At 40.9% G+C, this 26,899-nt stretch overlaps 1 protein-coding gene across 2 annotated transcripts in view; it reads right to left on the bottom strand.

Moving 5' to 3' along the window:
- Nucleotides 1-9,661: 9,661 nt before the first annotated feature.
- The window catches only part of LOC139452701 (cytosolic purine 5'-nucleotidase-like), a 215,393-nt gene continuing 198,155 nt past the window's right edge, over nucleotides 9,662-26,899 (bottom strand). For both annotated transcript variants that reach the window (XM_071234255.1, XM_071234256.1), the window contains exons 7-18: nucleotides 26,736-26,793; nucleotides 21,980-22,076; nucleotides 21,354-21,433; nucleotides 20,034-20,094; nucleotides 16,819-16,857; nucleotides 14,547-14,654; nucleotides 13,730-13,796; nucleotides 12,710-12,932; nucleotides 12,059-12,119; nucleotides 11,449-11,506; nucleotides 10,754-10,872; nucleotides 9,662-10,123 (exon numbers count right to left, since the gene is read on the bottom strand). In XM_071234255.1, coding sequence (XP_071090356.1) covers nucleotides 9,842-10,123; nucleotides 10,754-10,872; nucleotides 11,449-11,506; nucleotides 12,059-12,119; nucleotides 12,710-12,932; nucleotides 13,730-13,796; nucleotides 14,547-14,654; nucleotides 16,819-16,857; nucleotides 20,034-20,094; nucleotides 21,354-21,433; nucleotides 21,980-22,076; nucleotides 26,736-26,793 — 1,253 coding nt within the window. In that variant the 3' untranslated portion in view covers nucleotides 9,662-9,841. The remainder of the gene's footprint in view (nucleotides 10,124-10,753; nucleotides 10,873-11,448; nucleotides 11,507-12,058; nucleotides 12,120-12,709; nucleotides 12,933-13,729; nucleotides 13,797-14,546; nucleotides 14,655-16,818; nucleotides 16,858-20,033; nucleotides 20,095-21,353; nucleotides 21,434-21,979; nucleotides 22,077-26,735; nucleotides 26,794-26,899) is intronic.

Raw genomic sequence — 26,899 nt, 5'->3', positions numbered from 1 at the left:
CAAGTCTGTAGATCTTGGGTAAAATACATACTTGATGTACCAGGAACATTCCCCCCTGTTGAAAATGTTGCTTGTCTGGTAGTGGAATCCAACAAGAGTTGTCTCACTTTGGCATGAGTGATGCTTCTCCTTGACAAGGGTATGGAATAATCAACTTCTTCCTGGAAGGCTCCCCAAGTTTTGTGTGCTCTCTTGCAATATTTGCAGCCATTGCATGGGAGTGACAGGGGCTCAACTGCTCCCTGATAATAAGGGCAATTGTCCATCTGCATGAGGTGCTTGGCTTAATTCCTCAACCGAACGGACGAACTGTCCTTCCGGTGATTTAACGTGCGCTTTCCGCATGTAAAAAATTACATTTAGCGTACTCTCTCTTGACCATCTTGCACTTGTATCAGTTCCGCTCCAATGGCCCAGTCTAAAGCATCTGTATCCAAGATGAAGTGGTCTTTCTTGTTGACGTAAGGGCAGCTTTTACCTTTTTGAAGGACTTCTCTTGTTTTTCCACCCAGCTAAAGGGTTTCTTTCCTTCTTTCCTGTGACATACATTAACTGGTTTACCTGAATTTCTGGTCCAGACTCGATTATTTACAGACCGCCGTCATATAGCTGGAATATTGCTGATAGCGGCGTTAAACAACAAACAAACAAACTAAAACCTTAAAACCATGTCCACTGTTGTTCCATTTATAGTTAGGATATGGTTTTTCATGTCAATTTCTGCACTATTTTTCAGCAGGAAGTCAAAGCCCAGGATTATCTCATCTCCTATTGGAGCCACATATACAGGCATTTGGAAACGCTTGTTTTAGACCTGCAATGTGACTGGTTTGGTGAGAAAACCCTGCATCTTCAATTCTCGTCCAGCAGTGCATAAGGTGACATCATGGCCCTTCGCTGGTTTATGTTGGAGCTTTTTGAATAATTTGTCAGAGATAATTGTCACCTCTGCTGCGGTATCAATTATGGCCTTTGCCTTTGTGCCCTGGACCAATAGCGGGATAGTAAAAACTGTTTCAAGAACACTGCATTGATTGTAACTTCAGGACATGGACGTTTGAAGATGTCACTACTCACAGAAGTTTGTGGTCTGCTAGGACCATTGCCATGAGCAGTGACTTCCTTGTGGGCACCTTTAAAGGAATTTGAGAGACCTAGCTGTGGGGCCATGATTGCAGTTTCCAGCTGGCCTTCACTCAAGTGAGGGGTAGGCCTTAGGCCTTTCGACCCACCCCGTTGGAGTTTAACTCCTTCTCCCCGTTCCTCTTGAAATGTATCTTTAATCAGGCTTCTCGGAGGACAATTTATCTTAAAGTGTCCCACTTGGCCACACTGGTAACATTCATTGCTGTGACCAGGTGATGTTGCGAGACTAGAGGAACGGGAATGTCTGTTACTAAATCTTCCCATTACTTTGAACAGTATGGTTTCAATCTTGACGTACCTTGCCTCCAGCTGGTCTATTTTCTTTTCCAGGGTTGGGGTTCTGGAGTTTCTTCCTGGTGACCTTGTAACAGCCCTGACCTGAAACTCTTCACCCTCTTGTTGATCAGATGCCAGATATCTTATATTTCGCTGTTTACCATAGATGGTGTGGTGGGTGTGCTGGAATGCGAGCACAGCATCCATTGCTCGAAGGAAAAAGGATGTAGATTGGCTGCGTATTGACCTGCCTCCATCTGCTCACATCCAAGACAGAATCTCATGATGACTTGTCGCTCAAGTCTTCTGGCAATCTGCCAAATGCAACTGTTGTTGACAAGAGTCGTTCTGACCATTTCTCCAGGGACTCATCCTGTTGTTGGCGCATTGTGTTGAATTTTACCTGCACCGTTTCTGGAAGTTCTTGGTGATCATACCATCGTTGAAATTTCTTAATGAAATCCTCAAATGAGATATCGAATCTCGCTCAATGCACGAAGCAAAGTATTCGCTCGCTTCGTGCTTCATGCAGAAGCATAACTGGTCCGGTAGCTCCTCAGAATCCCCGTTCTCCTGTTTGGCATAAGTCCTAAACCTCAAGTAAAAAGCCGACCAACGACTCTTTCCATCAACGACCATTGCCCTGGGTACCTTGATTGCCGGGCTGTGTCGCTCCTGTCTTGCATAGCCCTGCCTAGGTTGATGCTGTCTGGCCCTTCCTCGGTTAGGAAACCTGTATTCCTCATCATCAAGCACTGGCTCTATGTAGATCTCCGGTTCTCTGGGACTTGGACGACCATGCTCTTTCTCTGTAACAATCTGTGTGTGTCGTCTGACATTCCCTGCCTCATACCCCCTTGTCACTCAGAAATTGCCCAGGATGTATATTGCTTCCTGATTGATTTTCGATCCTTCTTGTCTGGGGAATTGTTTGGACTTCATGTGTTGCCTGATATTTATCAATGACAGAAATCAAATTTTGTTGATGTCTAGTTCGGTCATATTGTATCCAAGATGCTGTTGCCTGTGCAGGCACTTTGGGTCAAACCCCACCATGGATATTCTGGTCTGGGGTTTGGACTGGGCTGCTTATCGGTACCTGTTTATGAGCCCCTTACGTTCTGCCAATAGTGTTTGGATGAATGCACTTCTTTGACGCAACTCTTCCTCATATCGGAGTGCTGCGACTTGAGTCAACACTGGCGGTGAGTATGGTGAGTACTGGTAAGGTGACTACTGTGCCAGGATGTGGGGATACGTGCTCGGCATGCTAGTTGCAAGAGTGCTCGCAAGGTGGTGGCATACGATTGGCTGTTGCAAGAGTGCTCGCAACCAGTAGTGGTGGTATATGAGTGGGTGTTGCAAGAGTGCTCGCAACACCGCCAACAGGTGGTGGTTGATGTACTGGGTTCATTAAACCCCCTAAGCCCCCATACACTGATGAAATACAAGCAGAACCTTGCCCCATATTGACTGAACTTGACATGGCTGGTTGGAGAACGCCAGAGGCTGGTTACACATTGTGGGGCTTCCTATTTCTGGGCTTGTATTACCTCTATTTCTTTTCAGGTACAGAGAAATTAAAAATAGTCAACCAAGGAGCTGACTTTATGAACTTTTAGGTTGAAAAATCACTTCCTGGTGATTTCCCCTTTATTAATTTTGCCGATACCAGGCACTGTGATCAAATCTTGAATTTCACAAGAGTTTGTGTTATTTTTTTCTTCTACTATGGTTTGATACAGTTCGATGTCCTAATTCACCTTATAAACAAGGTGAAACGCTGTGTTTTCCAAAATCTTTCACAAAACACAGCTGGTGTGTGATCCAAACTTGAGATTGTTGAGCAATCTTATATTTGGAAAAAAATTAAAGCAAAACACAGCGAGTGTATAATCCCAATGTTGACAATATTGACTGATTCCTATGTTGTTTCGTCATTACAGAGTATTCAACAGATTTCAATTATATTGATTAATTCATGATGAATAGATATCACGGTAAACCAAAATTGGTCGTATGCAAAGTATCACGGATGAGGGTAAGGGTCACGAGGTCAAAGGGTTTGTTGACGCTCGCAACAGACTGTCAAAATTTCTCAGAATCTGCCAAACAGGTCAATTCGTGTGGCACATGAATGAAATTTGTTTAAGACATACATATAACATATAGATAGCATCAATAATTACAATAAATGGAAAATATCTTCCAATCGTACGACAACATTTACACTATAGATCGCCAACGGGCAAAACAATCAAAATGGCTGCCCGTTCAAAAGCAGAAATCGTAATCCTATTCGCAGCTCCACTGTACTAATTTTACATCCGTGAACAATATGGTGATTAGCTGTTCTTAGCTGATTTCGTCAATTGATAGTATGATTGTACGGCCCTATCCACGTAGTGTAATGTCAAAATATGACGTGCGACTGCTTAGCTCGGAACTAGGGATTTTTACCTTGTTAAAAGCTTCGGTTGCAGACAAACTCTTTTCCGGCAGCGCTTGGCCACATGCATCTTGGCCTCAGCTGCCCGAACACTTCCGAGGGAAACCGATGTCTCCGACGGAAGTGGAGATCGTCTTACTACAATACTTTCCCCTTCATCCTATTAAGTGTAGTTAGAATGGTAGTTATTAGCCAATCATTTAGTGGTCTTTCTTGATGGTTTCAGTTTAACACCCCAAACCTGGAAAGTTTCTTAAACTCTTCCACTGATAGATGTTTGCAGACGTTCCATCCTGAAGTTAGGGAATAGTAACTCCTTTTGCATGCTTGGCACCAAGGGTGGAGATCTCAGACCAGTTGATCAAAGAAACAGACACCAGATGGAGAGGGAGAGGGAGAGGGAGAGTCCATCTCCCACAATACATTTCTAAACTAACTACCTGGTACTTACGAGAACTTTTTTATACTCCCTAATCAGTTATATCTGCTCTCTATCTCAGAGTTAGAAATTGGCACTAGTCCTATTGTCCTTGCCAAGCTTCCCAATACTTAAGGTATCCTAAGGACTAGTAGACATTTGCCCTTTTGTGTGTGTGTGTGTGTGTGGTGGGGTTGGTATATGGACTAGTGGGCTGAAACTGTTAGTTTCTATCGTTGTATCTGTACTTGTCTTTTTGACAGGGGGGGGGGGGCAGTCATCTAAGACGCCGTGATTCGCTGTGCAGAGTTTCATCCAATGGGCACGCCAGAAACCTATGATTGTTAGAACCTCAGTACGCCCCGTTTATGTTTCTATGTTTGTCAGCACCAAACCCGTGCTCGTGGGTTTCACCGAAGTGGTAAACTTCTGAGACCTGCATCACTTCGGGCTTATCTCCCACATTAAGCTGACACCCCGTGATATAACTGGAATACTGTTAAAAGCATATTAAACCCAACTCACTCACTCACTCCCTTTTTGACGGTCTCAAGAAGTTACAGTGTGAAATAATTCGACAAACATGATCCCAACAATTTTTATATTTACATCTGGAAACGCAGTAAAGAAGTGACACTGTGGTGCCTCGTGCATGTACAGTTGCATCTAGCAATTTCCCTCAACAATTAGAAATGTGTATCAGAGAAGGGGGCTTCAGATGAAAATCTTACAGATTTTATAGTGTGATGAGAGCCCAAACAGGAGTTTATGGCTAATGATGTAATAGATGTAAACTGCTATAGGGAATTATGGCAAAAATGGATAGAATGATCAATAAACCACCCTCATGTTATCAGAAATGTGCGGGCCACAGTACATGCTGTAGCTTGATAATGCCCTCATATTGCTTGACGACGGGCCATTATCACGCCTGTTGTTAGGTGACGTCATAGGTATAGGGATAGGTGACATTCAATAGTGACGTCATCTGGTTTGTTCAGTGATGTTTCCATATTTGTAAAAGTGGGTCAGTGACATTTGTTGTGTGTTGATTGCAGTAAATGTTTCAAAATCGATATTGTTTATTTTATTTGATAACATATTCTATCTATTTTAGCTATAATAATTTTTCAAGGCATTATCATTTGCAGAAGCCCTCGGTCTTTTCAACTGCCCTCCTTTGTCAGACAGATAATGGAAGACCTCTTGTTTCTGGAAATGATAATTCCCTGGGAAAGTAGCGTTACCTTTATATTATATAATGCAAGAAATGATGTCATAGTTAGTGGAGAAAATGCTGAATGTTCATATTGATAATTGCAGCTTGTTATGAAATTACATCATTTACTATGCAATTGATTGGTTAATTGCAAAATATTTTCTCCATTATGATATGTATTGATATGTTGATCATATCTTGCTGAAATGTTTTCTTTAATTTGTCCTTTTATGAAAATATGTCTTTATCATGTGACAAACCTTTAGTGTCTCACATTAATAAATCAGTTCCAAATACAAAATAAGGTCCCAAGACATGAGAAAGTGAATTCAACAGAATCGACAAGCTTTACAAATACGAGCACACAATCACAATGTATGTTTCTAGTACATATTGTTACACAGTCTGCATATACTGCATATTGTAAAATGCATGGACAGGTGGATCTAATATTTCAGCCCAACTGAACACCGTGTGTGATGAGAGGAGAGCATTGGGATGAAATGTCAGTTTCTGCCTCACTTTGACGCTTTGTGAGTGAGTGAGTGAGTGAGTTGGGTTTAACGCCGCTTTTAACAGTATTCCAGTTATATCACGGCGTGTCAGCTTAATGTTGGAGGAAAGCCCAAAGTGATGCAGGTCTCAGACATTTACCACTTCGGTGAAACCCACAAGCACGGGTATGGTGCTGACAAACCTAGAAACATAATCGGAGCGAACCGGGATTCGAACCCACAGTCATAGGTTTCTGGCGGGCCCAAGGGACGCAACTCTGCACAGCGAATCGCTGCGCCTTAGACGACTGGGCCACCCGTGCCCCCTTAACGCTTTGTGAAGCGTTAAACCGTAAACAAGGTCTTGACTCTTTTTGACTTTGAAGCTGTTGTAGCATGATGTGAAGGTGATTTTCAATATCACTCTGCCTACAGCCCTCTATTTCTCTTTCTAGAGTACAAATTGCCCAGCACTAGGTGACCTACTGCCTTGTTATAGAACATAACCTTTGTGTAGATTTACATATTTATCATTTATTGGTCTACAGGAATTTGACATGTTAGTTTGTTGCCAGTGCCACATCAACAGAAGATGTACCGGTATTCATACAAATTATGGTATACAGAGCATTGTATTTAGAGACCTATTTATCATATTAAATTTTATGCAGATATTATTTATTTTTGACCACCTATATCATGTATATTATCTTCTCATGAACGAGGAACGATCAAACTTATCGGGTCTATCTGAAATGTTGGATACTGTGAAATACAATAATAATCCAATAATGTAAGTTATGTGTTTGTCATGTTTTCTAACAGTGTTTGAAATTAAGAATGAAAACCATGGCGGTCCTTGTGATATTCATAATAATGCCAATATTTTAGAAATACAAAATTAGAGGGTTTATTTATATAACTTGAAATTCTATGGCATGAAACTGCAAGAAACCAAGGATCCCTTAATTTCTAGCACTGATTGGAGTGAGTTTGGTTCAGCATCGCTTTGAACAGTATTTCGGTCATATCACAGCGAGTCAGCTTGATGTGGGAGGCAATCCCAAAGTGAAAAAACAACAACACACAAAAACAGTGTGGTCCTGGCACACAAAGGACTATAAATGAATGTAGGATTTGGAACCAACATTCATATGATCCTGGCATACCTAGGGGACACAACTCTGCAAAGCAATTCGATTATAAATTAAATTTTGTATCCAGGTATTATGTTTGCAAAAGATGTGTTACTGGTATGTCTTTATGAGTATCAGTGTGTACACCATACTCACTCACTCACTCCTTATTTGTAAAATATATATCAACTACTACATGCAGATAAAAGGGGGACAACAGCATGAAAACATGACATGATTATATAGAAATCTTTATTTCATCACATAATACAGTTTAATAAGAGCTATAAAGTTCATAAAATATTCATATGGGATAAAGAGCAACACCATCTGATATTCATCCTGCACATACACTCCATGTCCAATTGGAACACACTTGGTTTTGTATTATAAATATGTGTATTTTCAACATTCATTCTATCATCCCAAATTACTGACAGCAGCATATTACTTTCTGTATTTAAATGAATGTGATGCCTTAGTGAGTGAATGAGTGAGTTTGATTTTATGCCGCTTTTAGCAATATTCTAGCAATATCATGGCGGGGAACACCAGAAATAGGCTTCACACATTGTACCCATGTCGGGAATCGAACCTGGGTCTTCGGCGGGACGAGCGAACGCTTTAACCACTAGGCTACCCCACCGCCCCGTGATGCCTTAGTATTACCATGAGATTCTTTTCAGAATGGGTTATTAAAACAAGAATTTGTAACATGATCGGTCAATAGTTAGGCTGTTCCAAGTCTATAGTTCACACACATTTGGAAAAGGCCTTCCATCAAGCTATAAATGGGTACCCGGTAGGATGATGTAAGAGAAAGTTACCTCCAGGAAGGTAAGAGAGCAATTTGAATGCATGCTGATCTGTTGACAGTGATAATGACGTCATTCAGTTTGAGATTTTCATCAACTTAAAAGTTCAATTTTGGATGATGGAAATGTACCAGTAGTGTGACAACTAACATCAAGATGTGGTACACGGCCTTGAGGTGATCATTGCATGTTGAGTTTAAGATTACATCATATACCAAATCAACAGATATCACATCACATGGGTTGTAAAGAAAAAAGGGTAAAACTATCAAAATGAAAATTCTAAAATATAAAATTGATATATATATGTGCTTCATGCTATTGCTACAAGTCTATTGGGATACTGTGAGCAGAAGTCTGAAAAGGTCACAAACATTTTAAAAAATCAAACAAAAACATTTTGTTCTACAGTGACATTGTGCAGCATTCCATAGCTTTTCTCATTAATATGCACATTTTATTTTGCGTAGTTAAAAAATATTGGCCAAAATATATACATCACTAAGTATACTAGTCAGTACCGATATGCCATTTACAAAAGTGGACAATATTGAGGAATATTCTGTACATTTACTTCTACATTGCATCTAACTCACATAAAGTTGCATCAAAGTTCAACGAAACTTGCTGGAATATCTAAACTATGTAACAGTCTGCATAAAACACACTCTCATGGTCACTCGACTATAAGATCGCCACTTCAAACAGAACAGACAATAAGAAACTTGATTAAAACAAAGATGATCTCTAACTAAAAACACTGAGAAGCTTAAACAATAAAGACTGTAAAACATTTCACAAAATGAGATTCACAATACAACTCAACTAACTCAGACGTTCCATACAACTGTGTAATTCTGACTGGATGGGACTCAACCCCCAAAAGTACTAGAATTTGTACTTTACCAGGAAAGTGTTATCCCAAATAAAGCATATATTACATTGTGGTACTCTGTTCTCCATTAGCTATCACAATACTTCAGGACATGAGAAATAATAACCATGGACACAGCATGGCACACCCTGGATCACCAAGATAGATTTGGTCAAATCAATTCAGCCCAATTAACTTAAAAGTTGAGTAGAACTTGCTTACTGTAATCAACTACATCAAAATGATAAACAAATATAATAAGGAAGAAACGAGCTTTCACTCAGTTAACATTTAAACTGTAACGAATACATGTTGAGTAATACTAACACAGTTTCCTTGTTCCTAGAGGTTTTGCCCAATGTATTAATACAAGAAGTAGACAGCTACCGGTGTAACTTCTATCATAGCACACAATCTACACAACAACCTGATCCCGTCATGGGACATGCAGGTGAGTATTTTCTATGAAGCTTGGCAAAGATTGTAAAATAAAACAAACCATGGCCCCTCTGTAGACCTGGGCCCCGTTCCTCAAAGCGATCTTGGCGCTACGATGATCCTACACCTATGTTAGAGTATGGGACTTACGATCACCTTAGTGCTAAGATCGCTTTGTGGAACGGGGCCCAGAATTAATACCACATGGTGATGTGAGGTTTAAGATGACTCTCTCGTGAACACAACATATACTCAACAAAAAATGTTAGGGATCATGAATAGTTTGGGACATATTTTTGTTGTGAAAACTGACCACACAAAAAAAGTATCCTAAAAAATAGTCCAGGGCCCACTTGCACAAAGCGATCTTAGCGCTACAACTATTGTAAACCTATGTTAAAGTATGGGAGTTACGATCATCTTAGCGCTAAGATGGCTTTGTGCAAGTGGGCCCTGATCTTTTACTTTTTCTGTTCAGTATCTCTACTGATGGCAAGACTCCAACTAGAGCCTTGTTTGAACACACTAGCCACTTGACATCAACCACGTGAGAGGATAACCCAGAGTTATCCCCCTTTACATATTGTCCTCCTCCTCCCCTTCTGCTAGACTGCCAACAGATGGGGCGAGAGGGTTGAAGCCGTCAACGTCGTCGTCGTCGTCGTCCTGAACTTGGGTGAACTGCCTCGGAGTGGGGGCGTGCAGGCGGGGCACGAGGCTAGCGCTACGGGTCAGACGGTAGCGTTTCGGGGTCTCGTTGTGGGCGACTCCCTCATTGGAGCGGGACCGGTCGGCGAAACACAGAGAAGTGTCATCTTCAAGAGGCGCATCATGGCCTACAGTCGATTCATGCGGCATCTGGCAACAGAGAGTTGAAACACTCAGGACAAATGGAACTGCTGCGAGACGAGCGTCAATATCAGCCTCGGTTGGGCCTTGGTCAGGATAATAAATCCTCTCTGATGATATGAAAAAATAACACATTTCTATAAAATGTTACATGCAATTTTTTTAAATTTATATATTCAATTTTAAAAAAAATATTTTTTTTTTTTGGGGGGGTGTATATAAAAATTGGTATATAAAATGGGGGAGGGGTTAGCAAAATATGATACAGTCCTAAGACCAATCTCCCCTCCACCTATAATATTGATAACCTGATCCAAACATGTCTTGAAGAACAAACAATAATGTCTATTTGCTTTTTTATTCTTTTCCCACCAGCTGACAAGGATTTTTTTACCAAGTCCATAAAGCATTAACAACTTTGGTCTTGTCTATGAGTGTTGAGTGTAGTGATTACTCATACGTAAATAAAGATGTTATAAAAACAGATTCATATGTAACACCTCTCTACTTTTACTCATGTTATCATTCATTTGAGAAAAAACATTTGTGTTAAAAGTCATTTAGGCTTGCAAATATTCCATTCTGGATTTGCATGTGATGAGTTGTGTGGCAATCAGTATTTCAAGGCGGCAGTATTACCAGCATGGCCGGGGCCCTGAAGATGTAGGTGAAGGGGTAGTGGATGAGGTTCATGAACGAAGCAGCGTACAGGTCGGCGTACCGCATCACCTGGCTGGCGAAGAATGTCTGACGGGATCCTTGAAACAGAGAATGATGAAACTGTATTCTTCCATGAGAACAAAGTCGGCTGATAATATTTGGATCTTTGTTAAATACAGTAAACCCCTTGACCTTTGTAAACTCCTATAAACTCCATGACCTTTGTTACATACTGTACACCCCTTGACCTTTGTAAAATCCAATACACCCTGGACCCTCATTGAATACTGAACACTCATAGACTTCTAAAAATTTCTGCACACACCTTGACCTTTCAAAAATCCTGTCCATCCCTCAGCCTTTCTTAGAATCCAGTACACCCCGAGACCCTCCTAGAATCCAGTACACCCTGAAACCCTCCTACAAACCAGTACACCCTGAGACCTTCCTAGAATCCAGTACACCCCGAAACGTTCTTAGAATCCAGTACACCCCGAGACCTTCCGAGAATCCAATACACCCCGAAACGTTCTTAGAATCCAGTACGTTCTGAGACCTTCCTAGAATCCAGTACAACCCGAGACCTTCATAAAATACTGGCGACTCTGCTAAGAACACACATAATTTGTTATTCATATTATTGCTGGTTCAGACAAAGACAAACATTTTCTCACCACTTCTGAAGAGACTTCCCAGAATTCCATATGACATATCCATTTCATGAGTGACTTCCTGGAATAAATACAAAAACACAATCATTTTTGAGCCAAAAAGAATACCTATTGCAAATATGGTAATAACAGACCCTGCCCAAATGCTTGACAGTTTTTTTTACAAATTCCCATCTTTTTGGTTTACCTCCCATGATTCTTTTCATCCCGCCTTGAATTAATAGCCAGTCTCTGGACCCCGTTCCACAAAACCATCTTAGCGCTAAGGTGATCGTTACTCCCATACTTTAACACTGGCATACGATAGTCATAGGGCTAAGATTGCTTTGTGAAACTGTGCCCTGGTTCTTCTACAGATCTAGGGCGCATTCCACAAAGCCATCTTAGCGCTAAGGTGATCGTAACTCCCATACTTTAACACTGGCATACGATAGTCGTAGGGCTAAGATCGCTTTGAGAAACGGTGCCCTGGCTCTCCCAGAGATCTAGGCCCTGTTCCAAAAAGACATCTTAGCACTTAGACGATTGTAACTCCCATACTTCAAGATAGACTTACGATAATTGTAGCGCTAAGATCGCCCCGTGCAACAAGGACCAGGGACACACATCTTACCCTAATGGATGTCTGTATTTGGCTGATGTCCGGCTTCACCTGGCTGCTGCTGTCAAGGTTTCTGAAACAAAGGACACATCTTGCACCTGTTGCATATATTGCATGGCACGCAGCTTGCAGTGTTCGAAATTAATGGGGTTCCTGGGTCCTTGAGGTTTGCTGCTCTCGTATTTGAATCTGATGACTCTTGACATGTTACATTTAACATTAGGGTCATGAGAAGGGGGCCATTAGGACAAAAAACTAAAATAAGAAAAAAACATAATGACTTTTGACAATATATTTTTTGGCCTTTTCTGTTTTACATTTAGGTGAAGTGAAATAAAAAAAAAGATTTTATCATTGCTGTTCATACAAAATGTGGGGTAGCCTCATGGTGAAAGCATTCGCTCGACCCGCCGAAGATTCGGGATTCGATTCCCCACATGGGTACAATGTGTCGAGCCCATTTCTGGTGTCCCCCGTTGTGAATATTGCTAACAGCCATATAAAACCATACTCACTCACTCGCTCAAACGAAATGATGAATAAAACACACTAACGTCCCCCCAAAATCAATTATCTTGGGGGTTCTTTCATAAGTAGCAGTACTAATCTGGAAGTTGAAACTGATCGTCCCTCTTCGTCCGCAGCTTGTTTAGGGGAACTCACTTGTAAATCTCTCCGATCTTACAGTCAAGTTCCTCCAGCTTGGAGAACAGGGACTGCTTGTGTGTCCACACTTGGAGTTCCTGGGTGATCTCAGGGACGATCAAGAAGGTTCGCCATCCTCGGCTCTTCTTGGACTTGAGAATATCTCCAAATATGTGATCCCCAACGTAGAGGACCTCACTGCCATACGTTCCCATCAGCTCCGAGAACTGGTCCACGGAGCCTGATACACAACACAGATCACCATTCCTCACTAACTCTGCAGGAGGCAACTTCATGCAATGTTAAAGCGTATTTCTTCATTTACTGACAATTAACTATAGGTCATTTATTGTAGGGTGTGTGTGCGTAGTGGAGATTGAGGTGGGGGATTTTCATGAAATATTGACACAATTTTGTCAAGGGGGAGGGGGCATTAAAGAATGTCAGTTCTCTTTTTTCATAAAAAAACAACATTATTAATGTGTACATTATTAAGAGACTGGTCATTTATTCATTTATTGTAGAGTGTGTGTGTCGTGTGTGTGGGGGGTGGGGTGGGGCTATGAAAAGATGGTCAGCGAAATATGATAGGGACCTAAGACCAATCCAACCAGCCCACCAGCCCCTACAATAAGTGACCAGTCCCTAACTGAATGTTATTACCATATTCGACGTAATAAGTGCCCTGCTCTAATAAGCGCCCACGGCGATATTTGCAAATATATTGGCAAGTGAACAACCCCTATTAGCCCCCCAATTGGTCAATGTACACAAGACTTATTTATTCATGTATAATACGCACTCGTGTGTTATATGCACCCTTAATTATGGGCAATTAAATTCTGGAAAAATGTATCTGTCATATATAAGAAATTCAGACTGTCAGCATAAACCATGAAATTTATCTTTCAACTCCCTGGGCGCTTAATACGTCGAATACGGTAATGACCGAATTCCCTTTCTGATCGAGTATAAAACTGGTCCGATTTTCATTTTAAGTTTGTGTTACCATGGCAATGGAATAGCATGTGCACCCACCCCCTGAGTAGATCTGCCCTGTCTTGATGGGCCCGGTGTGTGTTCCAATCTTCAGAGATCCAGTGTCCTGAAATTGATGATAATCAATGATAATGGTCCAATCTCTAGACTACCGGTAATGGTGCTGCTTTAACACCTACATGTGCAGATACACAGAATTGTGCAACATCAGCTTTGAAAAATTTGATTTTTTTTCCAAATATTTTTATTTCCAAGCAAAGCAAAGAAACAAAGACAGGTGGGGCTAGGCTTAAACAGGTAAACAGCAATGTATATTTAAAGTATTACAGATAGGTCAAGGTTGAAACACATTGACATTCTATGATACCTCATGCACTCAACATTGTCTAACACAAACTGTCTAAATCAATGTTAAACTTGGTAGATTTCCCTTGCAACTGTAATGTTATTAATACATTTTCTTAAATAAATGTTCAGTATTGTAGGTGTTTCTAATAACAAGATCTAATGACAGCAAGCTGTGATGTAACTTCCCAGACAAACTTATATTCCTTTCATTGCAATGGTCAATATTTTAGAGATTTTCTGTTGAACGCATGAACTGACTGAGTGAGTATGGTGTTAGCCACATAAATTTGAACACAGCTAGGTCTTCGGTGTGATGATCCAGCACTTTAACCACAAGGCCACACAAAGTTGAACTGATGGGAGAGAGATGAGATATTTATACTAAGCTAACTAAAGTCAGAAGATCGATAGAAACCACTCATTTCTCCCTATAGTCATCATAACAACAAATATCCCGCACGAGACACCTTGACATATTTGAAGTCTGCCACAGACCCCAGCAACTCACCCGGTCCACTTGACGCAGAATGGTTCCCTCCGTGAAGAACAGCGGCTTCCTGGCGTCCACCACGATGTAGTCGAAGTACGACGTCCAGTCCCGCTGGGCGTCTGTAGACTGAACAGGTTCTCAAGATCATGTCAGTTCTCATAATGGTACAGTGCTAGTTCATCACCAGAGCCCTGTTCCACAACGCGATCTTAGCACTAAGATGATTGTAACTTTCATACTTTAACATAGGCTTATGACAGTCATAGCGCTAAGATGATTGAAACTCCCTACTTTAACATAGACTTATGACAGTCATGGCGCTAAGATGATTGTAACTTCCATACTTTAACATAGGCTTATGACAGTCATGGCACTAAGATGATTGTAACTTCCTACTTTAACATAGACTTACAACAGTCTAGCACTAATATGATTGTAACTTCCTACTTTAACATAGACTTACAACAGTCTAGCACTAAGATGATTGTAACTTCCTACTTTAACATAGACTTACAACAGTCTAGCACTAAGATGATTGTAACTTCCTACTTTAACATAGACTTATGACAGTCATAGCGCTAAGATGATTGTAACTTCCTACTTTAACATAGGCTTCTGACAGTCATGGCGCTAAGATGATTGTAACTTCCTACTTTAACATAGGCTTCTGACAGTCATGGCGCTAAGATGATTGTAACTTCCATACTTTGACATAGACTTATGAGAGTCATAGCGCTAAGATGATTGTAACTTCCTACTTTAACATAGACTTATGAGAGTCATAGCGCTAAGATGATTGTAACTTCCATACTTTAACATAGACTTATGAGAGTCATAGCGCTAATATGATTGTAGCTTCCATACTTTAACATAGACTTATGACAGTCATAGCGCTAAGATAATTGTAACTTCCTACATTAACACAGACTTATGACAGTCTAGCACTAAGATGATTGTAACTTCCTACTTTAACATAGACTTATGACAGTCTAGCACTATGATGATTGTAACTTCCTACTTTAACATAGACTTATGACAGTCTAGCACTAAGATGATTGTAACTTCCTACTTTAACATAGACTTACGACAGTCTAGCACTAAGATGATTGTAACTTCCATACTTTAACAAAGGCTTATGACAGTCATAGTGCTAAGATGATTGAAACTTCCTACTTTAACATAGGCTTACGACAGTCTAGCACTAAGATGATTGTAACTTCCATACTTTAACATAGGCTTATGACAGTCATAGCTCTAAGATGATTGTAACTTCCATACTTTAACATAGGCTAATGACAGTCATAGCGCTAAGATGATTGTAACTTCCTACTTTAACATAGGCTTATGACAGTCATAGCACAAAGATGATTGTAACTTCCATATGTTAACATAGGCTTATGACAGTCATAGTGCTAAGATGATTGAAACTTCCATACTTTAACAAAGGCTTATGACAGTCATAGTGCTAAGATGATTGAAACTTCCTACTTTAACATAGACTTATGACAGTCATAGCACTAAGATGATTGAAACTTCCATACTTTAACAAAGGCTTATGACAGTCATAGTGCTAAGATGATTGAAACTTCCTACTTTAACATAGACTTATGACAGTCATAGCACTAAGATGATTGAAACTTCCATACTTTAACAAAGGCTTATGACAGTCATAGTGCTAAGATGATTGAAACTTCCTACTTTAACATAGACTTATGACAGTCATAGCGTTAAGATGATTGTAACTTCCATATGTTAACATAGGCTTACGACAGTCTAGCACTAAGATGATTGTAACTTCCTACTTTAACATAGGCTTATGACAGTCATAGCACTAAGATGATTGTAACTTCCTACTTTAACATAGGCTTACGACAGTCTAGCACTAAGATGATTGTAACTTCCATACTTTAACATAGGCTTATGACAGTCATAGCGCTATGATGATTTTAACTTTCATACTTTAACATAGGCTTATGACAGTCATAGCGCTAAGATGATTGTAACTTCCATACTTTAACATAGGCTTACCACAGTCTAGCACTAAGATGATTGAAACTTCCTACTTTAACATAGACTTATGACAGTCATAGCGCTAAGATGATTGTAACTTCCATACTTTAACATAGGCTTACCACAGTCTAGCACTAAGATGATTGAAACTTCCTACTTTAACATAGACTTATGACAGTCAAAGATCGCTCTGTGGAACACTTGAACACCTAAAAGATCACTCATTTTTAATCAATACAGAAACATTGAAGAAAAAATGTTAGGTATGCACTGTCCTTACCTTCTCTGGAGGGTAGTCCAGCATATAGCTCATGACTTTCTGAAAGGAGGACACAGTTCAGACAGGACACAGTTCAGGCAGGACACAGTTCAGTCAGAACACAGTTCAGACAGGACACAGTTCAGACAGGACACAGTTCAGTCAGGACACAGTTCAGTCAGAACACAGTTCAGACAGGACACAGTTCAGACAGGGCACAGTTCAGTCAGAACAAAGTTCAGACAGGGCACAGTTCAGTCAGGACACAGTTCAGACAGGACACAGTTCAGTCAGAACAAAGTTCAGACAGGGCACAGTTCAGACAGGGCACAGTTCAGTCAGGACACAGTTCAGTCAGGACACAGTTCAGACAGGACACAGTTCAGTCAGGACACAGTTCAGACAGGGCACAGTTCAGTCAGAACACAGTTCAGACAGGGCACAGTTCAGTCAGGACACAGTTCAGACAGGACACAGTTCAGACAGGGCACAGTTCAGTCAGGGCACAGTTCAGTCAGAACACAGTTCAGACAGGACACAGTTCAGACAGGACACAGTTCAGACAGGACACAGTTCAGATAGGACACAGTTCAGTCAGAACAAAGTTCAGACAGGACACAGTTCAGACAGGACACAGTTCAGTCAGGACACAGTTCAGACAGGACACAGTTCAGTCAGGACACAGTTCAGGCAGGACACAGTTCAGGCAGGACACAGTTCAGACAGGACACAGTTCAGGCAGGACACAGTTCAGACAGGACACAGTTCAGACAGAACACAGGTCAGACAGGGCACAGTTCAGGCAGGACACAGTTCAGACAGGACACAGTTCAGACAGGACACAGTTCAGTCAGGACACAGTTCAGTCAGAACACAGTTCAGACAGGACACAGTTCAGTCAGGACACAGTTCAGACAGGACACAGGTCAGTCAGGACAGGACACAGTTCAGACAGGACACAGTTCAGGCAGGACACAGTTCAGTCAGAACACAGTTCAGACAGGACAGTTCAGTCAGAACACAGTTCAGACAGGGCACAGTTCAGTCAGGACACAGTTCAGACAGGACACAGTTCAGTCAGAACACAGTTCAGACAGGACACAGTTCAGACAGGACACAGGTCAGACAGGACACAGTTCAGACAGAACACAGGTCAGACAGGGCACAGTTCAGGCAGGACACAGTTCAGACAGGACACAGTTCAGACAGGACACAGTTCAGACAGGACACAGTTCAGTCAGGACACAGTTCAGTCAGAACACAGTTCAGACAGGACACAGTTCAGTCAGGACACAGTTCAGACAGGACACAGGTCAGTCAGGACAGGACACAGTTCAGACAGGACACAGTTCAGGCAGGACACAGTTCAGTCAGAACACAGTTCAGACAGGACAGTTCAGTCAGAACACAGTTCAGACAGGGCACAGTTCAGTCAGGACACAGTTCAGACAGGACACAGTTCAGTCAGAACACAGTTCAGACAGGACACAGTTCAGACAGGACACAGTTCAGCATACATAGATTACAACTTAAGGTGAGGTGAAATGGGGTTTATCATTGTGTCCAAGATTATTGCACTTATATAGCGACGTGCATACATGTGTGTGTGTGTGTGTGTGTGTGTGTGGCTGCTTGTACTAGTCCTGACTGATGCAGATTTATTATGCTAGCTCACTGAGATACCTTGCCGCAGGTTAACATGAATACCCCACTCAGACACATTATGCTGACTCCGAGATGACAAGTCCTTGTTTTAGCTCTTTAATACCAAGCACCAGACAAGGTAACAACAAGTACCATCTTTTAACGTCATTTGGTATGACGCAGCTGGGCTCGAACCCAGGACCTTCCGCCCTCCGGGCGGATGCTCTACCACTAGACCACGGAGGCAGTTTATTACTACTTGAACAGAATAGAGTACAAATGTAAATGAAAGTAACAATGGATTTGATAGTCTAAGATATCTCTTCTTCATACGTTTGTACAGACATTTATGGTTAAAGTGAGTGAGTGAGTTTTATTCCGTAATCAATTACTGCTGCTGCTGGACCAGGCAAACCAGTGGTGAGTAGAACGGTAGATGGTTAGGGCAGCTGTATACTCCCCAAGGACTTGAGAATTAAAATCGAGCGTACACTGATCCATTGAGCAAAGTTATAATAGTGTAGCGCTATGAGCATCCCCTTTGTGAACGTAATTTGGCGCATTATGGATGCACATATTGTAAGACTTGCTAAATGCAATGCTTATTCTCATACAGGATATGAAACTTCACAAGCATAATAATTTATATACAGTCAAGTTCCGTTAATCCGACATCGATGGTTGCATATGATTGTGTCGGATTAACGAGTATGTCGGATAAACAAAATTTAGTAGTATTTAGTAGTGATCGAAAATCGGACAACTACACGATAGATAAGGATTCAAACACATTATAAAAAATATAAAATATATATTCATATTGTTATGTTAAATTGTTGGCGGAATATGTTTTCTAATCATTCAACCTCTAAAGTTTAACACAAAACAACTGTTACGGACTGTTTGACAGATTCAATATATTTTAAAAAGCATAGTCTGGAATGGAAGTCGCAACTTTGAAACTGGTACCCAAAGCTTAAGAAAGCAGCTTTCTAAGTGGCTAACGTCGACTTCCTGTTGGTTCGCGAAAGGTTGTTCTGACGTGACTTGTAATGGGATGTCCTCGTCGATAGTGAGATCTTGTATCTGATTTTAATAAGATTGAGGTAATCTAAGCATGTGAATTATCCTGTTTTCTTTATTTAAAGCATTAATTGTTTATTGTTAAGTAAGTTTAAAGCTGCAGCTTTGTAATATGCAGCTTCCAGCCGACTCGCCTTGCATCAAAACACAGGCTGTGTACTCGCGGGCAGATGACCACGGAGTACGCTGATCACTGTGTCGGATTAACGAGACTGATTAATGAGTGATTTCAGTAATTCGTTGCAAATTAGGTGTGTCGGAGTCGGAGTGCGAGACTGTCAGATTAACGGGTGTAAATAGCACTGATTTAATCGGTTCCCATCATTAGTGTCGGATAAAGCCGATTGTCGGATTAACGAGTGTCGGATTAACGAGACTTGACTGTATATCAGCCACTGTTGTGTCTATATTCATCACAGGATGGCGAGATACAGAAAGAATATTGCTGACTGCAGCATACCACAACAAACAAATTCATTTAAAAAAATGTAAAATGTCAGTATACTCACATCTGAATAGGTGTAGCCACTATTTGTGGCAAGAAACACTTTGGCACCATTCCTTCGCAATCTAGAAACACCAAAATAATTGACTAAACAAAATAGCAGCAAACAAACGAATGATATGGCAAAGGAAATTTGTAACAAAGTCTGACTTTTTCCCATAACCAGTTTGATATAGACTCATCAGCCACATAACGGACCCGTGAAGATGCCGTCTAGACTAGGTCTTCAGCAACCCATGCTTGCCATAAAAGGTGACTATGCTTGTCGTAAAAGGCGACTAACAGAATCGGGTGGTCAGGCTCGCTGACTTGGTTGATGCATGTCATCGATCCCAATTGCGTGGATCGATGCACGTGATATTAATCACTGGATTGTCTGGTCCAGACTCGATTATTCAAAGACCGCCGTCATATAGCTGGAATATTGCTGAGCGCGGCGTTAAACAACAAACAAACCAAACCAAACCAAGCAACATAACGGATTGACATCAAGCTAGAGAGGGGCCACAGGCCCAGTCGTCCAAGGTGCCACATTTCCCCATGCAGAGTTGCATCCCTTAGTAGGTGGCAGGATCTTTGGTCTTTGGTTCAAATTCCAATTTGGCCCTGACTACGTGAATACTTGGTCTGTAGGCTACCCATGCACATGGGTTCCACTGGAGTAAAGATCGACAGTCACCTCATCTGCACTATGTGGTGTTTCAAACCATGAGGGGGCAGTCGGGTAGCCTAGTGGTTAAAGCTTTCGCTCATCACGCTGAAGGCCCAGGTTCGTTTCCCCACATGGGTACAATGTGAGAAGCCCATTCCTGGAGTCCCATGCTGTAATATTGCTGGAATATTGCTAAAAGCGACGTAAAACCATACAACTCACTCAAACCATGAACTGCTAACACATCTGGCTATGAATGTATAGAGCAGCTTCAAAGCCCCTTTACTCAACTATATAAGATAGCTATGCGATAAATCGTAAAGAACAATGAAGAACTAAGAGGGATTTATTATAAGATAAAACATTGTTCTATCACGGCATCATTTCTGGTGATTGAATATGTGCTTGCAACTTAATGACGTCATATATTTGACGATGATATTTTGAAGAGGGAAGTGTCTAGTAATTTGTTCCCATAGATGTAGCTAGGCTATGCAGATAAACACAGTGGCCGATCAACCGCATTCAAAAGAGGGAGAGATATAACAATCGGCATGAGGAGAAATAATCCTACTCCCCAATAATCTCTTCTCCCAGCAGTGTTTTATTGTATGATAAACAACTCCCACTCATCGTTTATTTCTTAAGTATATTCGTATCCACAACACTGACCTGTCCAGCAGCACGGGGAGGCGGTCATCTTTCAGGACGTACTTGCTCAGGTTCTTCACAGTTTCCTCTTTCAGTGGACCCTGAAATCTCAACATTTTACACCAAAGTTTGTATGTGCAAATTACATTATAAACTTTAAATTCCGAATTTTGAATAAAAACTTCAGACAAACTATCCATTCATGAATTAACCGAAAGAAATGATATCAATGAATCAAGTGTATGAATGTTGAAGCTCCTGTAAAATCACCACCTAAAACATATACAAGCTTATTGCAGTCATTAATAATTATTCCCAGAGTATTTATTTATATTGAAATTCAAATGGTATCATCAAAACATCACAGTATATCCTCACTAGTGAGAAAACCCATATCCTGAGACATTTGACAAAAAACATTTTGATGTCTTTAAAATAAAGTAAAAAATACACATGTATCACATAAGTAGGATGAATGACAGAAACACACATTATTTAAGTGCAAATTAGTTATCGAGGAAAAACAAATTTATTTCAATACAAGGGAAGTAAGCCACTCTCAACATATTAGGTCAACCACTAAAATAGGGTTGCCTCCCTTAGACCGCTAATGTTATACGGTGAAATGTGTGGAAAGGTGAACTCACTGAGGGGCCATGGACATGTCCTGTGGCAACAAGGACGTCTTGATAAATGGACTTAAAAGTCATGGTGATGTCGCCAATTTTCACACCTGTCTTCATCCTGGGAAAAAAGAAGCATAAGTTGATGTTTATCTCTTTATGAGCTCAATAAATTGACTTGGATCACAAAGTAAGAGCTTCATATATTGTGTCAATGCTTTGACTCTGACCATAGTGTACCTGGTGACTTGCTTGCAAACACTGACATCCCCCTACAATTGTCACCTTGTAAAGTGCTTCAGTGTTGTAAACATCCCACATGACATATAAACAATATCTTCCCAGCCAACAAAATTTGGGTACCATCATAAACAGTTCAAAGTAGCTCACATGAATTAGTTTTAGATATTCTAATAATTTGAATTTTATTCATAAATATTATAAACATATTCATAATACTGATTTCCTGGCATTACTAGTGAGATCTTTTTGTACAATGAAAGACAGGCATGACTACCAGTTCAGTAATTATCAGGGGTAAAAATACAAATTATTATGGGTCAATAACAACACACTGAATATGCCTGTTCGCACTTATGTATGTCCACACTATGTTCCCAACCACTCAACCCTAACATCATTAAATGCATCTTCCCGAGGCAAGTGAGTTAACTGACTTTACAAGTTCAGTTTCCACCCTTGCCGAACTAGGCTGGAATTCCTGGGCTCTATCGTAGCGCCACCAGTGGCTATTACCAGTTACGTCCCTTTTAAGCCTCTCCTATGGACCAGTCAGATTCCATCACTTGCGTTTGCTTCACACAAAATGGTGGCGCCCAGTCAGGACGATCTGATCGATAAGCAAGATCTATATTGTGATAAAACGGGACTTACATCACGAAATGCATCAAATCATGTAAGCACCTTGATTAAAAACATGAAAAGATTTGGAAAATACCTGCTGACAACGAGTTGGCGGTGCACATACTTTGCAAATCTTGCAATCAATCGAAATCTGCACGACAGTTTACGAACCGGATTTCGATTTCAGTGCGCGATTTTGATTGGACTATGCATAGACTCGTTAGTCCAGCCAAAATGTGACTCCATGATACCAGCCTAGTTCGGCAAGGGTGGAAACTGGACTTTTATAGTCAGTTAACTCTCTTGCCTGGGGAAGATGAGCCTAGTTCGGCAAGGGTGGAAACTGGACTTTTAAAGTCAGTCAACTCTCTTGCCTCGGGAAGATGAGCCTAGTTCGGCAAGGGTGGAAACTGGACTTTTAAAGTCAGTTAACTCTCTTGCCTCGAGGAGATGCCCACCAAGAGAAAAGCGACCCTATGGGTACCAGGAAACAATTGTGCTATGACGTCATAAAGATGTTTGACGTCAGCTTACTTAAGTGAAGATCGCCATATGTGCAGTCTGGTAAAAAATATCTTATTCTTCCCTCGTTAGTTTGCAATGTAATAAAAACATAAATAAAACCTTTCAGCATACATGTCTACTTTCAATTCATCAGACATTGTGTCTAAAAACTACAATTACTACATAAACAGTCATATGTCGGAGAATGAGTTGAAATGTTTGATGTCATGTATCTCTGTAATAAATGTGAATTGAAGCTTGTGAATTGTATTTTTGAAAAGTCAAAATGTGATTTTTCACCCATTAGGCCCCTTATCTCATGGTTGGTCACAAATTGTAAAGTGACAGGCATCACTGATAATTCAGTGTTTACAATTACACTGATTCCACTGTTGCTAGGCGATGCAAGCTCAGCGCTTTTACAAGAGGAGGCGTCTCAAAAAGTGGTTCATATCTGTAGCAGATCCGGTTATAGCTGCACCTGCATTACGTCCTTATTACCGATGCCGAGTTATTTTCTGACACACATATCACCCCGAAATTTTGTTTTCAGCGATAATAATTCCAACATACTGCCTTGTTAATGTTCATGTTGTGGACACCGCCTCCATGGCCTAGTGGTAGAGCGTCCGCCCGGAGAGCGGAAGGTCCGGGGTTCGATCCCCGACCGCGTCATACCAAAAGACGTTAAAAGATGGTACTTGGTGTTACCCTGTCTGGCGCTCGGCATTAAGGGGCTGGTCGGCTCGGAGTCAGTATACTGTCTGAGTGGGATAGTCATGTTAAACTGCGGCATGGTATCTCAGTGAGCTAGCACTATAAATCGGCATCAGTCCGGACTAGTACAAGCAGCCATACAAACACACACACGTACATGCACGTCGCTATATTAGTGCAATAATCTTGAACGTGACGTTAAACCCCATTTCACCTCACCTCACCTCATGTTGTGGACAACACTTTTACTTCCTGTAGTCCCCAAATATTTTTCATTCGATACCAAGGACCAATGAATGGTATGTTTAGTGTCGTCCAAAAACTGTTTACAACAAATGAAAATAATAACAACAAACTGCTAAGTTAATCTTAGTTTTGTGGAGAGCACTATTACTTCAAGTAGTCCGTAATTTGTTTTCATTCAATACCAGGGACCAATGAATGCTATGTTTAGTGTTGACAAATCACCGCCTGTCTACCAGTTTGGTAGACTGGAGCCCTGTCAATGTTTACAACATCTCCTGTCTATTGTGATAAACACCTGGTCCCACTGCTATTTGTCTGATCAGCCACTGTGTGCAGAATTTCTTTCACTCAAGTGTAATTTGATTACACAGTTATTTTTAGAATTGTGTAATTCAAATTAGACACAAAACGAAGCTACGGCATCGATTTTTTCCAGAATAATAAGCCAAGAATGAAAATATGATACACAGGAAAATTCAGAATAAAAAGTCCTAATCAGGCGAATCTGGGATTCAAACCCAACATAGAATTAGGTGATGCCAAAAGGATGCAAATCTGCACTGCAAATTACGACACCATAGACTTCTAGCCTTGCTCCAAGTCTGTACTGAATGATAAGTCCATTGCTGTATAGTAATTCTATCCTTATAATAGCCAAGTCTAGATAAGGGGACAGTAAGGATGCCACTTCTATACAGGGACAACTTGATCCTATTATTATTTATATAATCTATATGATGATTTAAACTAATAATCACCGCCTTAGAGACTTGTGCAAGTCTAACAACTGGCCAATCACAGCCCATATTCTTCATGCCTTAAATAAATTCTTCAACTACCTATTTCCTTCCCACTCATTCATCTTCATGGCAATTAATACAGAATAAACATACATGCCACAAAATACAATTTTTTTGTAGCCCCAGAAAGCATGAAAACACTCAGTATGGACTATGTGAGAAATTTCTCATTCAAGTTAGTCCAAAACACCTTCACTAGTTTCATGTAGTTGCAAAACAAACATATGCCCCGGTAACCCGATTTCCTCAATTCTGCAAACGATACACTGCAATTAATTTTAATTGGTTGTTTTTCAATGCCTGACGCAACTGGGAATGATTCGTGATTATCTCCCCTTAAGCAGCTGACAGGAAGACGTAGGTTTGGCAGTGTATGTGTCATAGGCAATTTTAAATCAGATTTCTCTGATAATGAGTTAAGGACTGGAGATGGAGAGGTATAAACCTGAGTCTTGCTGTAATTAACATTTTCTCACCAGAAGATGCATGTCAAGCACCTGTGCTCACTGCCACAAACATTCACAGGAAAACACATTACGCCATTAGTGACGTCATCTGCAAGTCAAGTTTTATCTGCTCTAAATTACTTTTAACGACTGAATACATGGCCATAAATTTACGAGCAGGGTAGTGTGATTTGATATTTGCATCATTTCCCTGCTAGGTAGGAGCACAGGTGGCCGAGTCGTCTAAAGTGTCGCAATTTCGCAGTGCAGAGTTGCCTCCCTTGGGCATGCCAGGAACCTATGATCATGGGTTTGTGTCCCGGTTCGTCCCGATTATGTTTCTAGGTCTGTCAGTACCATACCCATGCTCGTGGGTTTAACCCAAGTAGTAACCATCTGAGACCTGCATCACTTCGGGCTTTCCTCCCATATCAAGCTGACACGAAATGATATAACTGGAATACTGTTCAAAGCAACGTTAAAACCAAATCATTCACTCGCTCATGTGCAATGAGACAGGGTGTGCAAGACATTTCAGAAACATGATATGACACACAAACACATCTTATCTGAAGCCTGTACTCCTCCATGTACACAGAGTGGTATCTTTCCGTTTATTAACGTTCTAGACTGCCTCCGTGGTCTTGTGGTAGAGCATCTGCCCATAAAGCGGAAGGTCTGGGTTCGATCCCTGGCCGCGTCATACCAAAAGTCGATAAAAGATGGTACTTGGTGTTACCCTGTCTGGCGTTCGGCATTAAGGTGCTAAAACAAGAACTGGTCGGCTCAGAGTCAGTATACTGTGTCTGAGTGGGGTATTCATGTTAAACTGCAGCATGGTATCTCAGTGAGCTAGCACTAGTACAAGCAGCCACACAAACACACACACGTACATTCATGTCGCAATGAAAGTGCAATAATCTTTGATGCGACGTTAAACCCCATTTCACCTCACCTCACCTATTAACGTTCTAGATATTGAGTGTATCCTGCTTCCTCACCTGTCTGATTGAATAGGACTTGATTACATATCTCGACACAAAAGATAAAGTGGGGATCAATGCTCTTAGAATATCAACCAAATATTATCAACATATGATAGATTTAAAAACCCTCCGATGATTGAAATGACAAACTGGAAACCCTCCTGTGATTCTCTAAATAGTCATCTTCATCAGCATTCTCTTGTTACTATGGCAATACCTGGTATACTCTTCATTGTTGCAGAAGAAGTCCACCAAACAGGCCATGATGTACAGCACTGAAACAAAGAGGGTGTACAGTCAGTATCCACTTATGATTAAGATTTCAACAGACAAACCAGAGCTTGTCTGAGTCAGGATCAACCCATGCTGTCTGTGCCACCA

This window comes from Haliotis cracherodii, unplaced genomic scaffold (assembly GCF_022045235.1).
Source record: "Haliotis cracherodii isolate W230 unplaced genomic scaffold, xgHalCrac1.p SCAF_9, whole genome shotgun sequence".
Classification (NCBI taxonomy): Eukaryota; Metazoa; Mollusca; class Gastropoda; order Lepetellida; family Haliotidae; genus Haliotis; species Haliotis cracherodii.
This window is presented reverse-complemented; position numbering and strand designations above follow the sequence as displayed.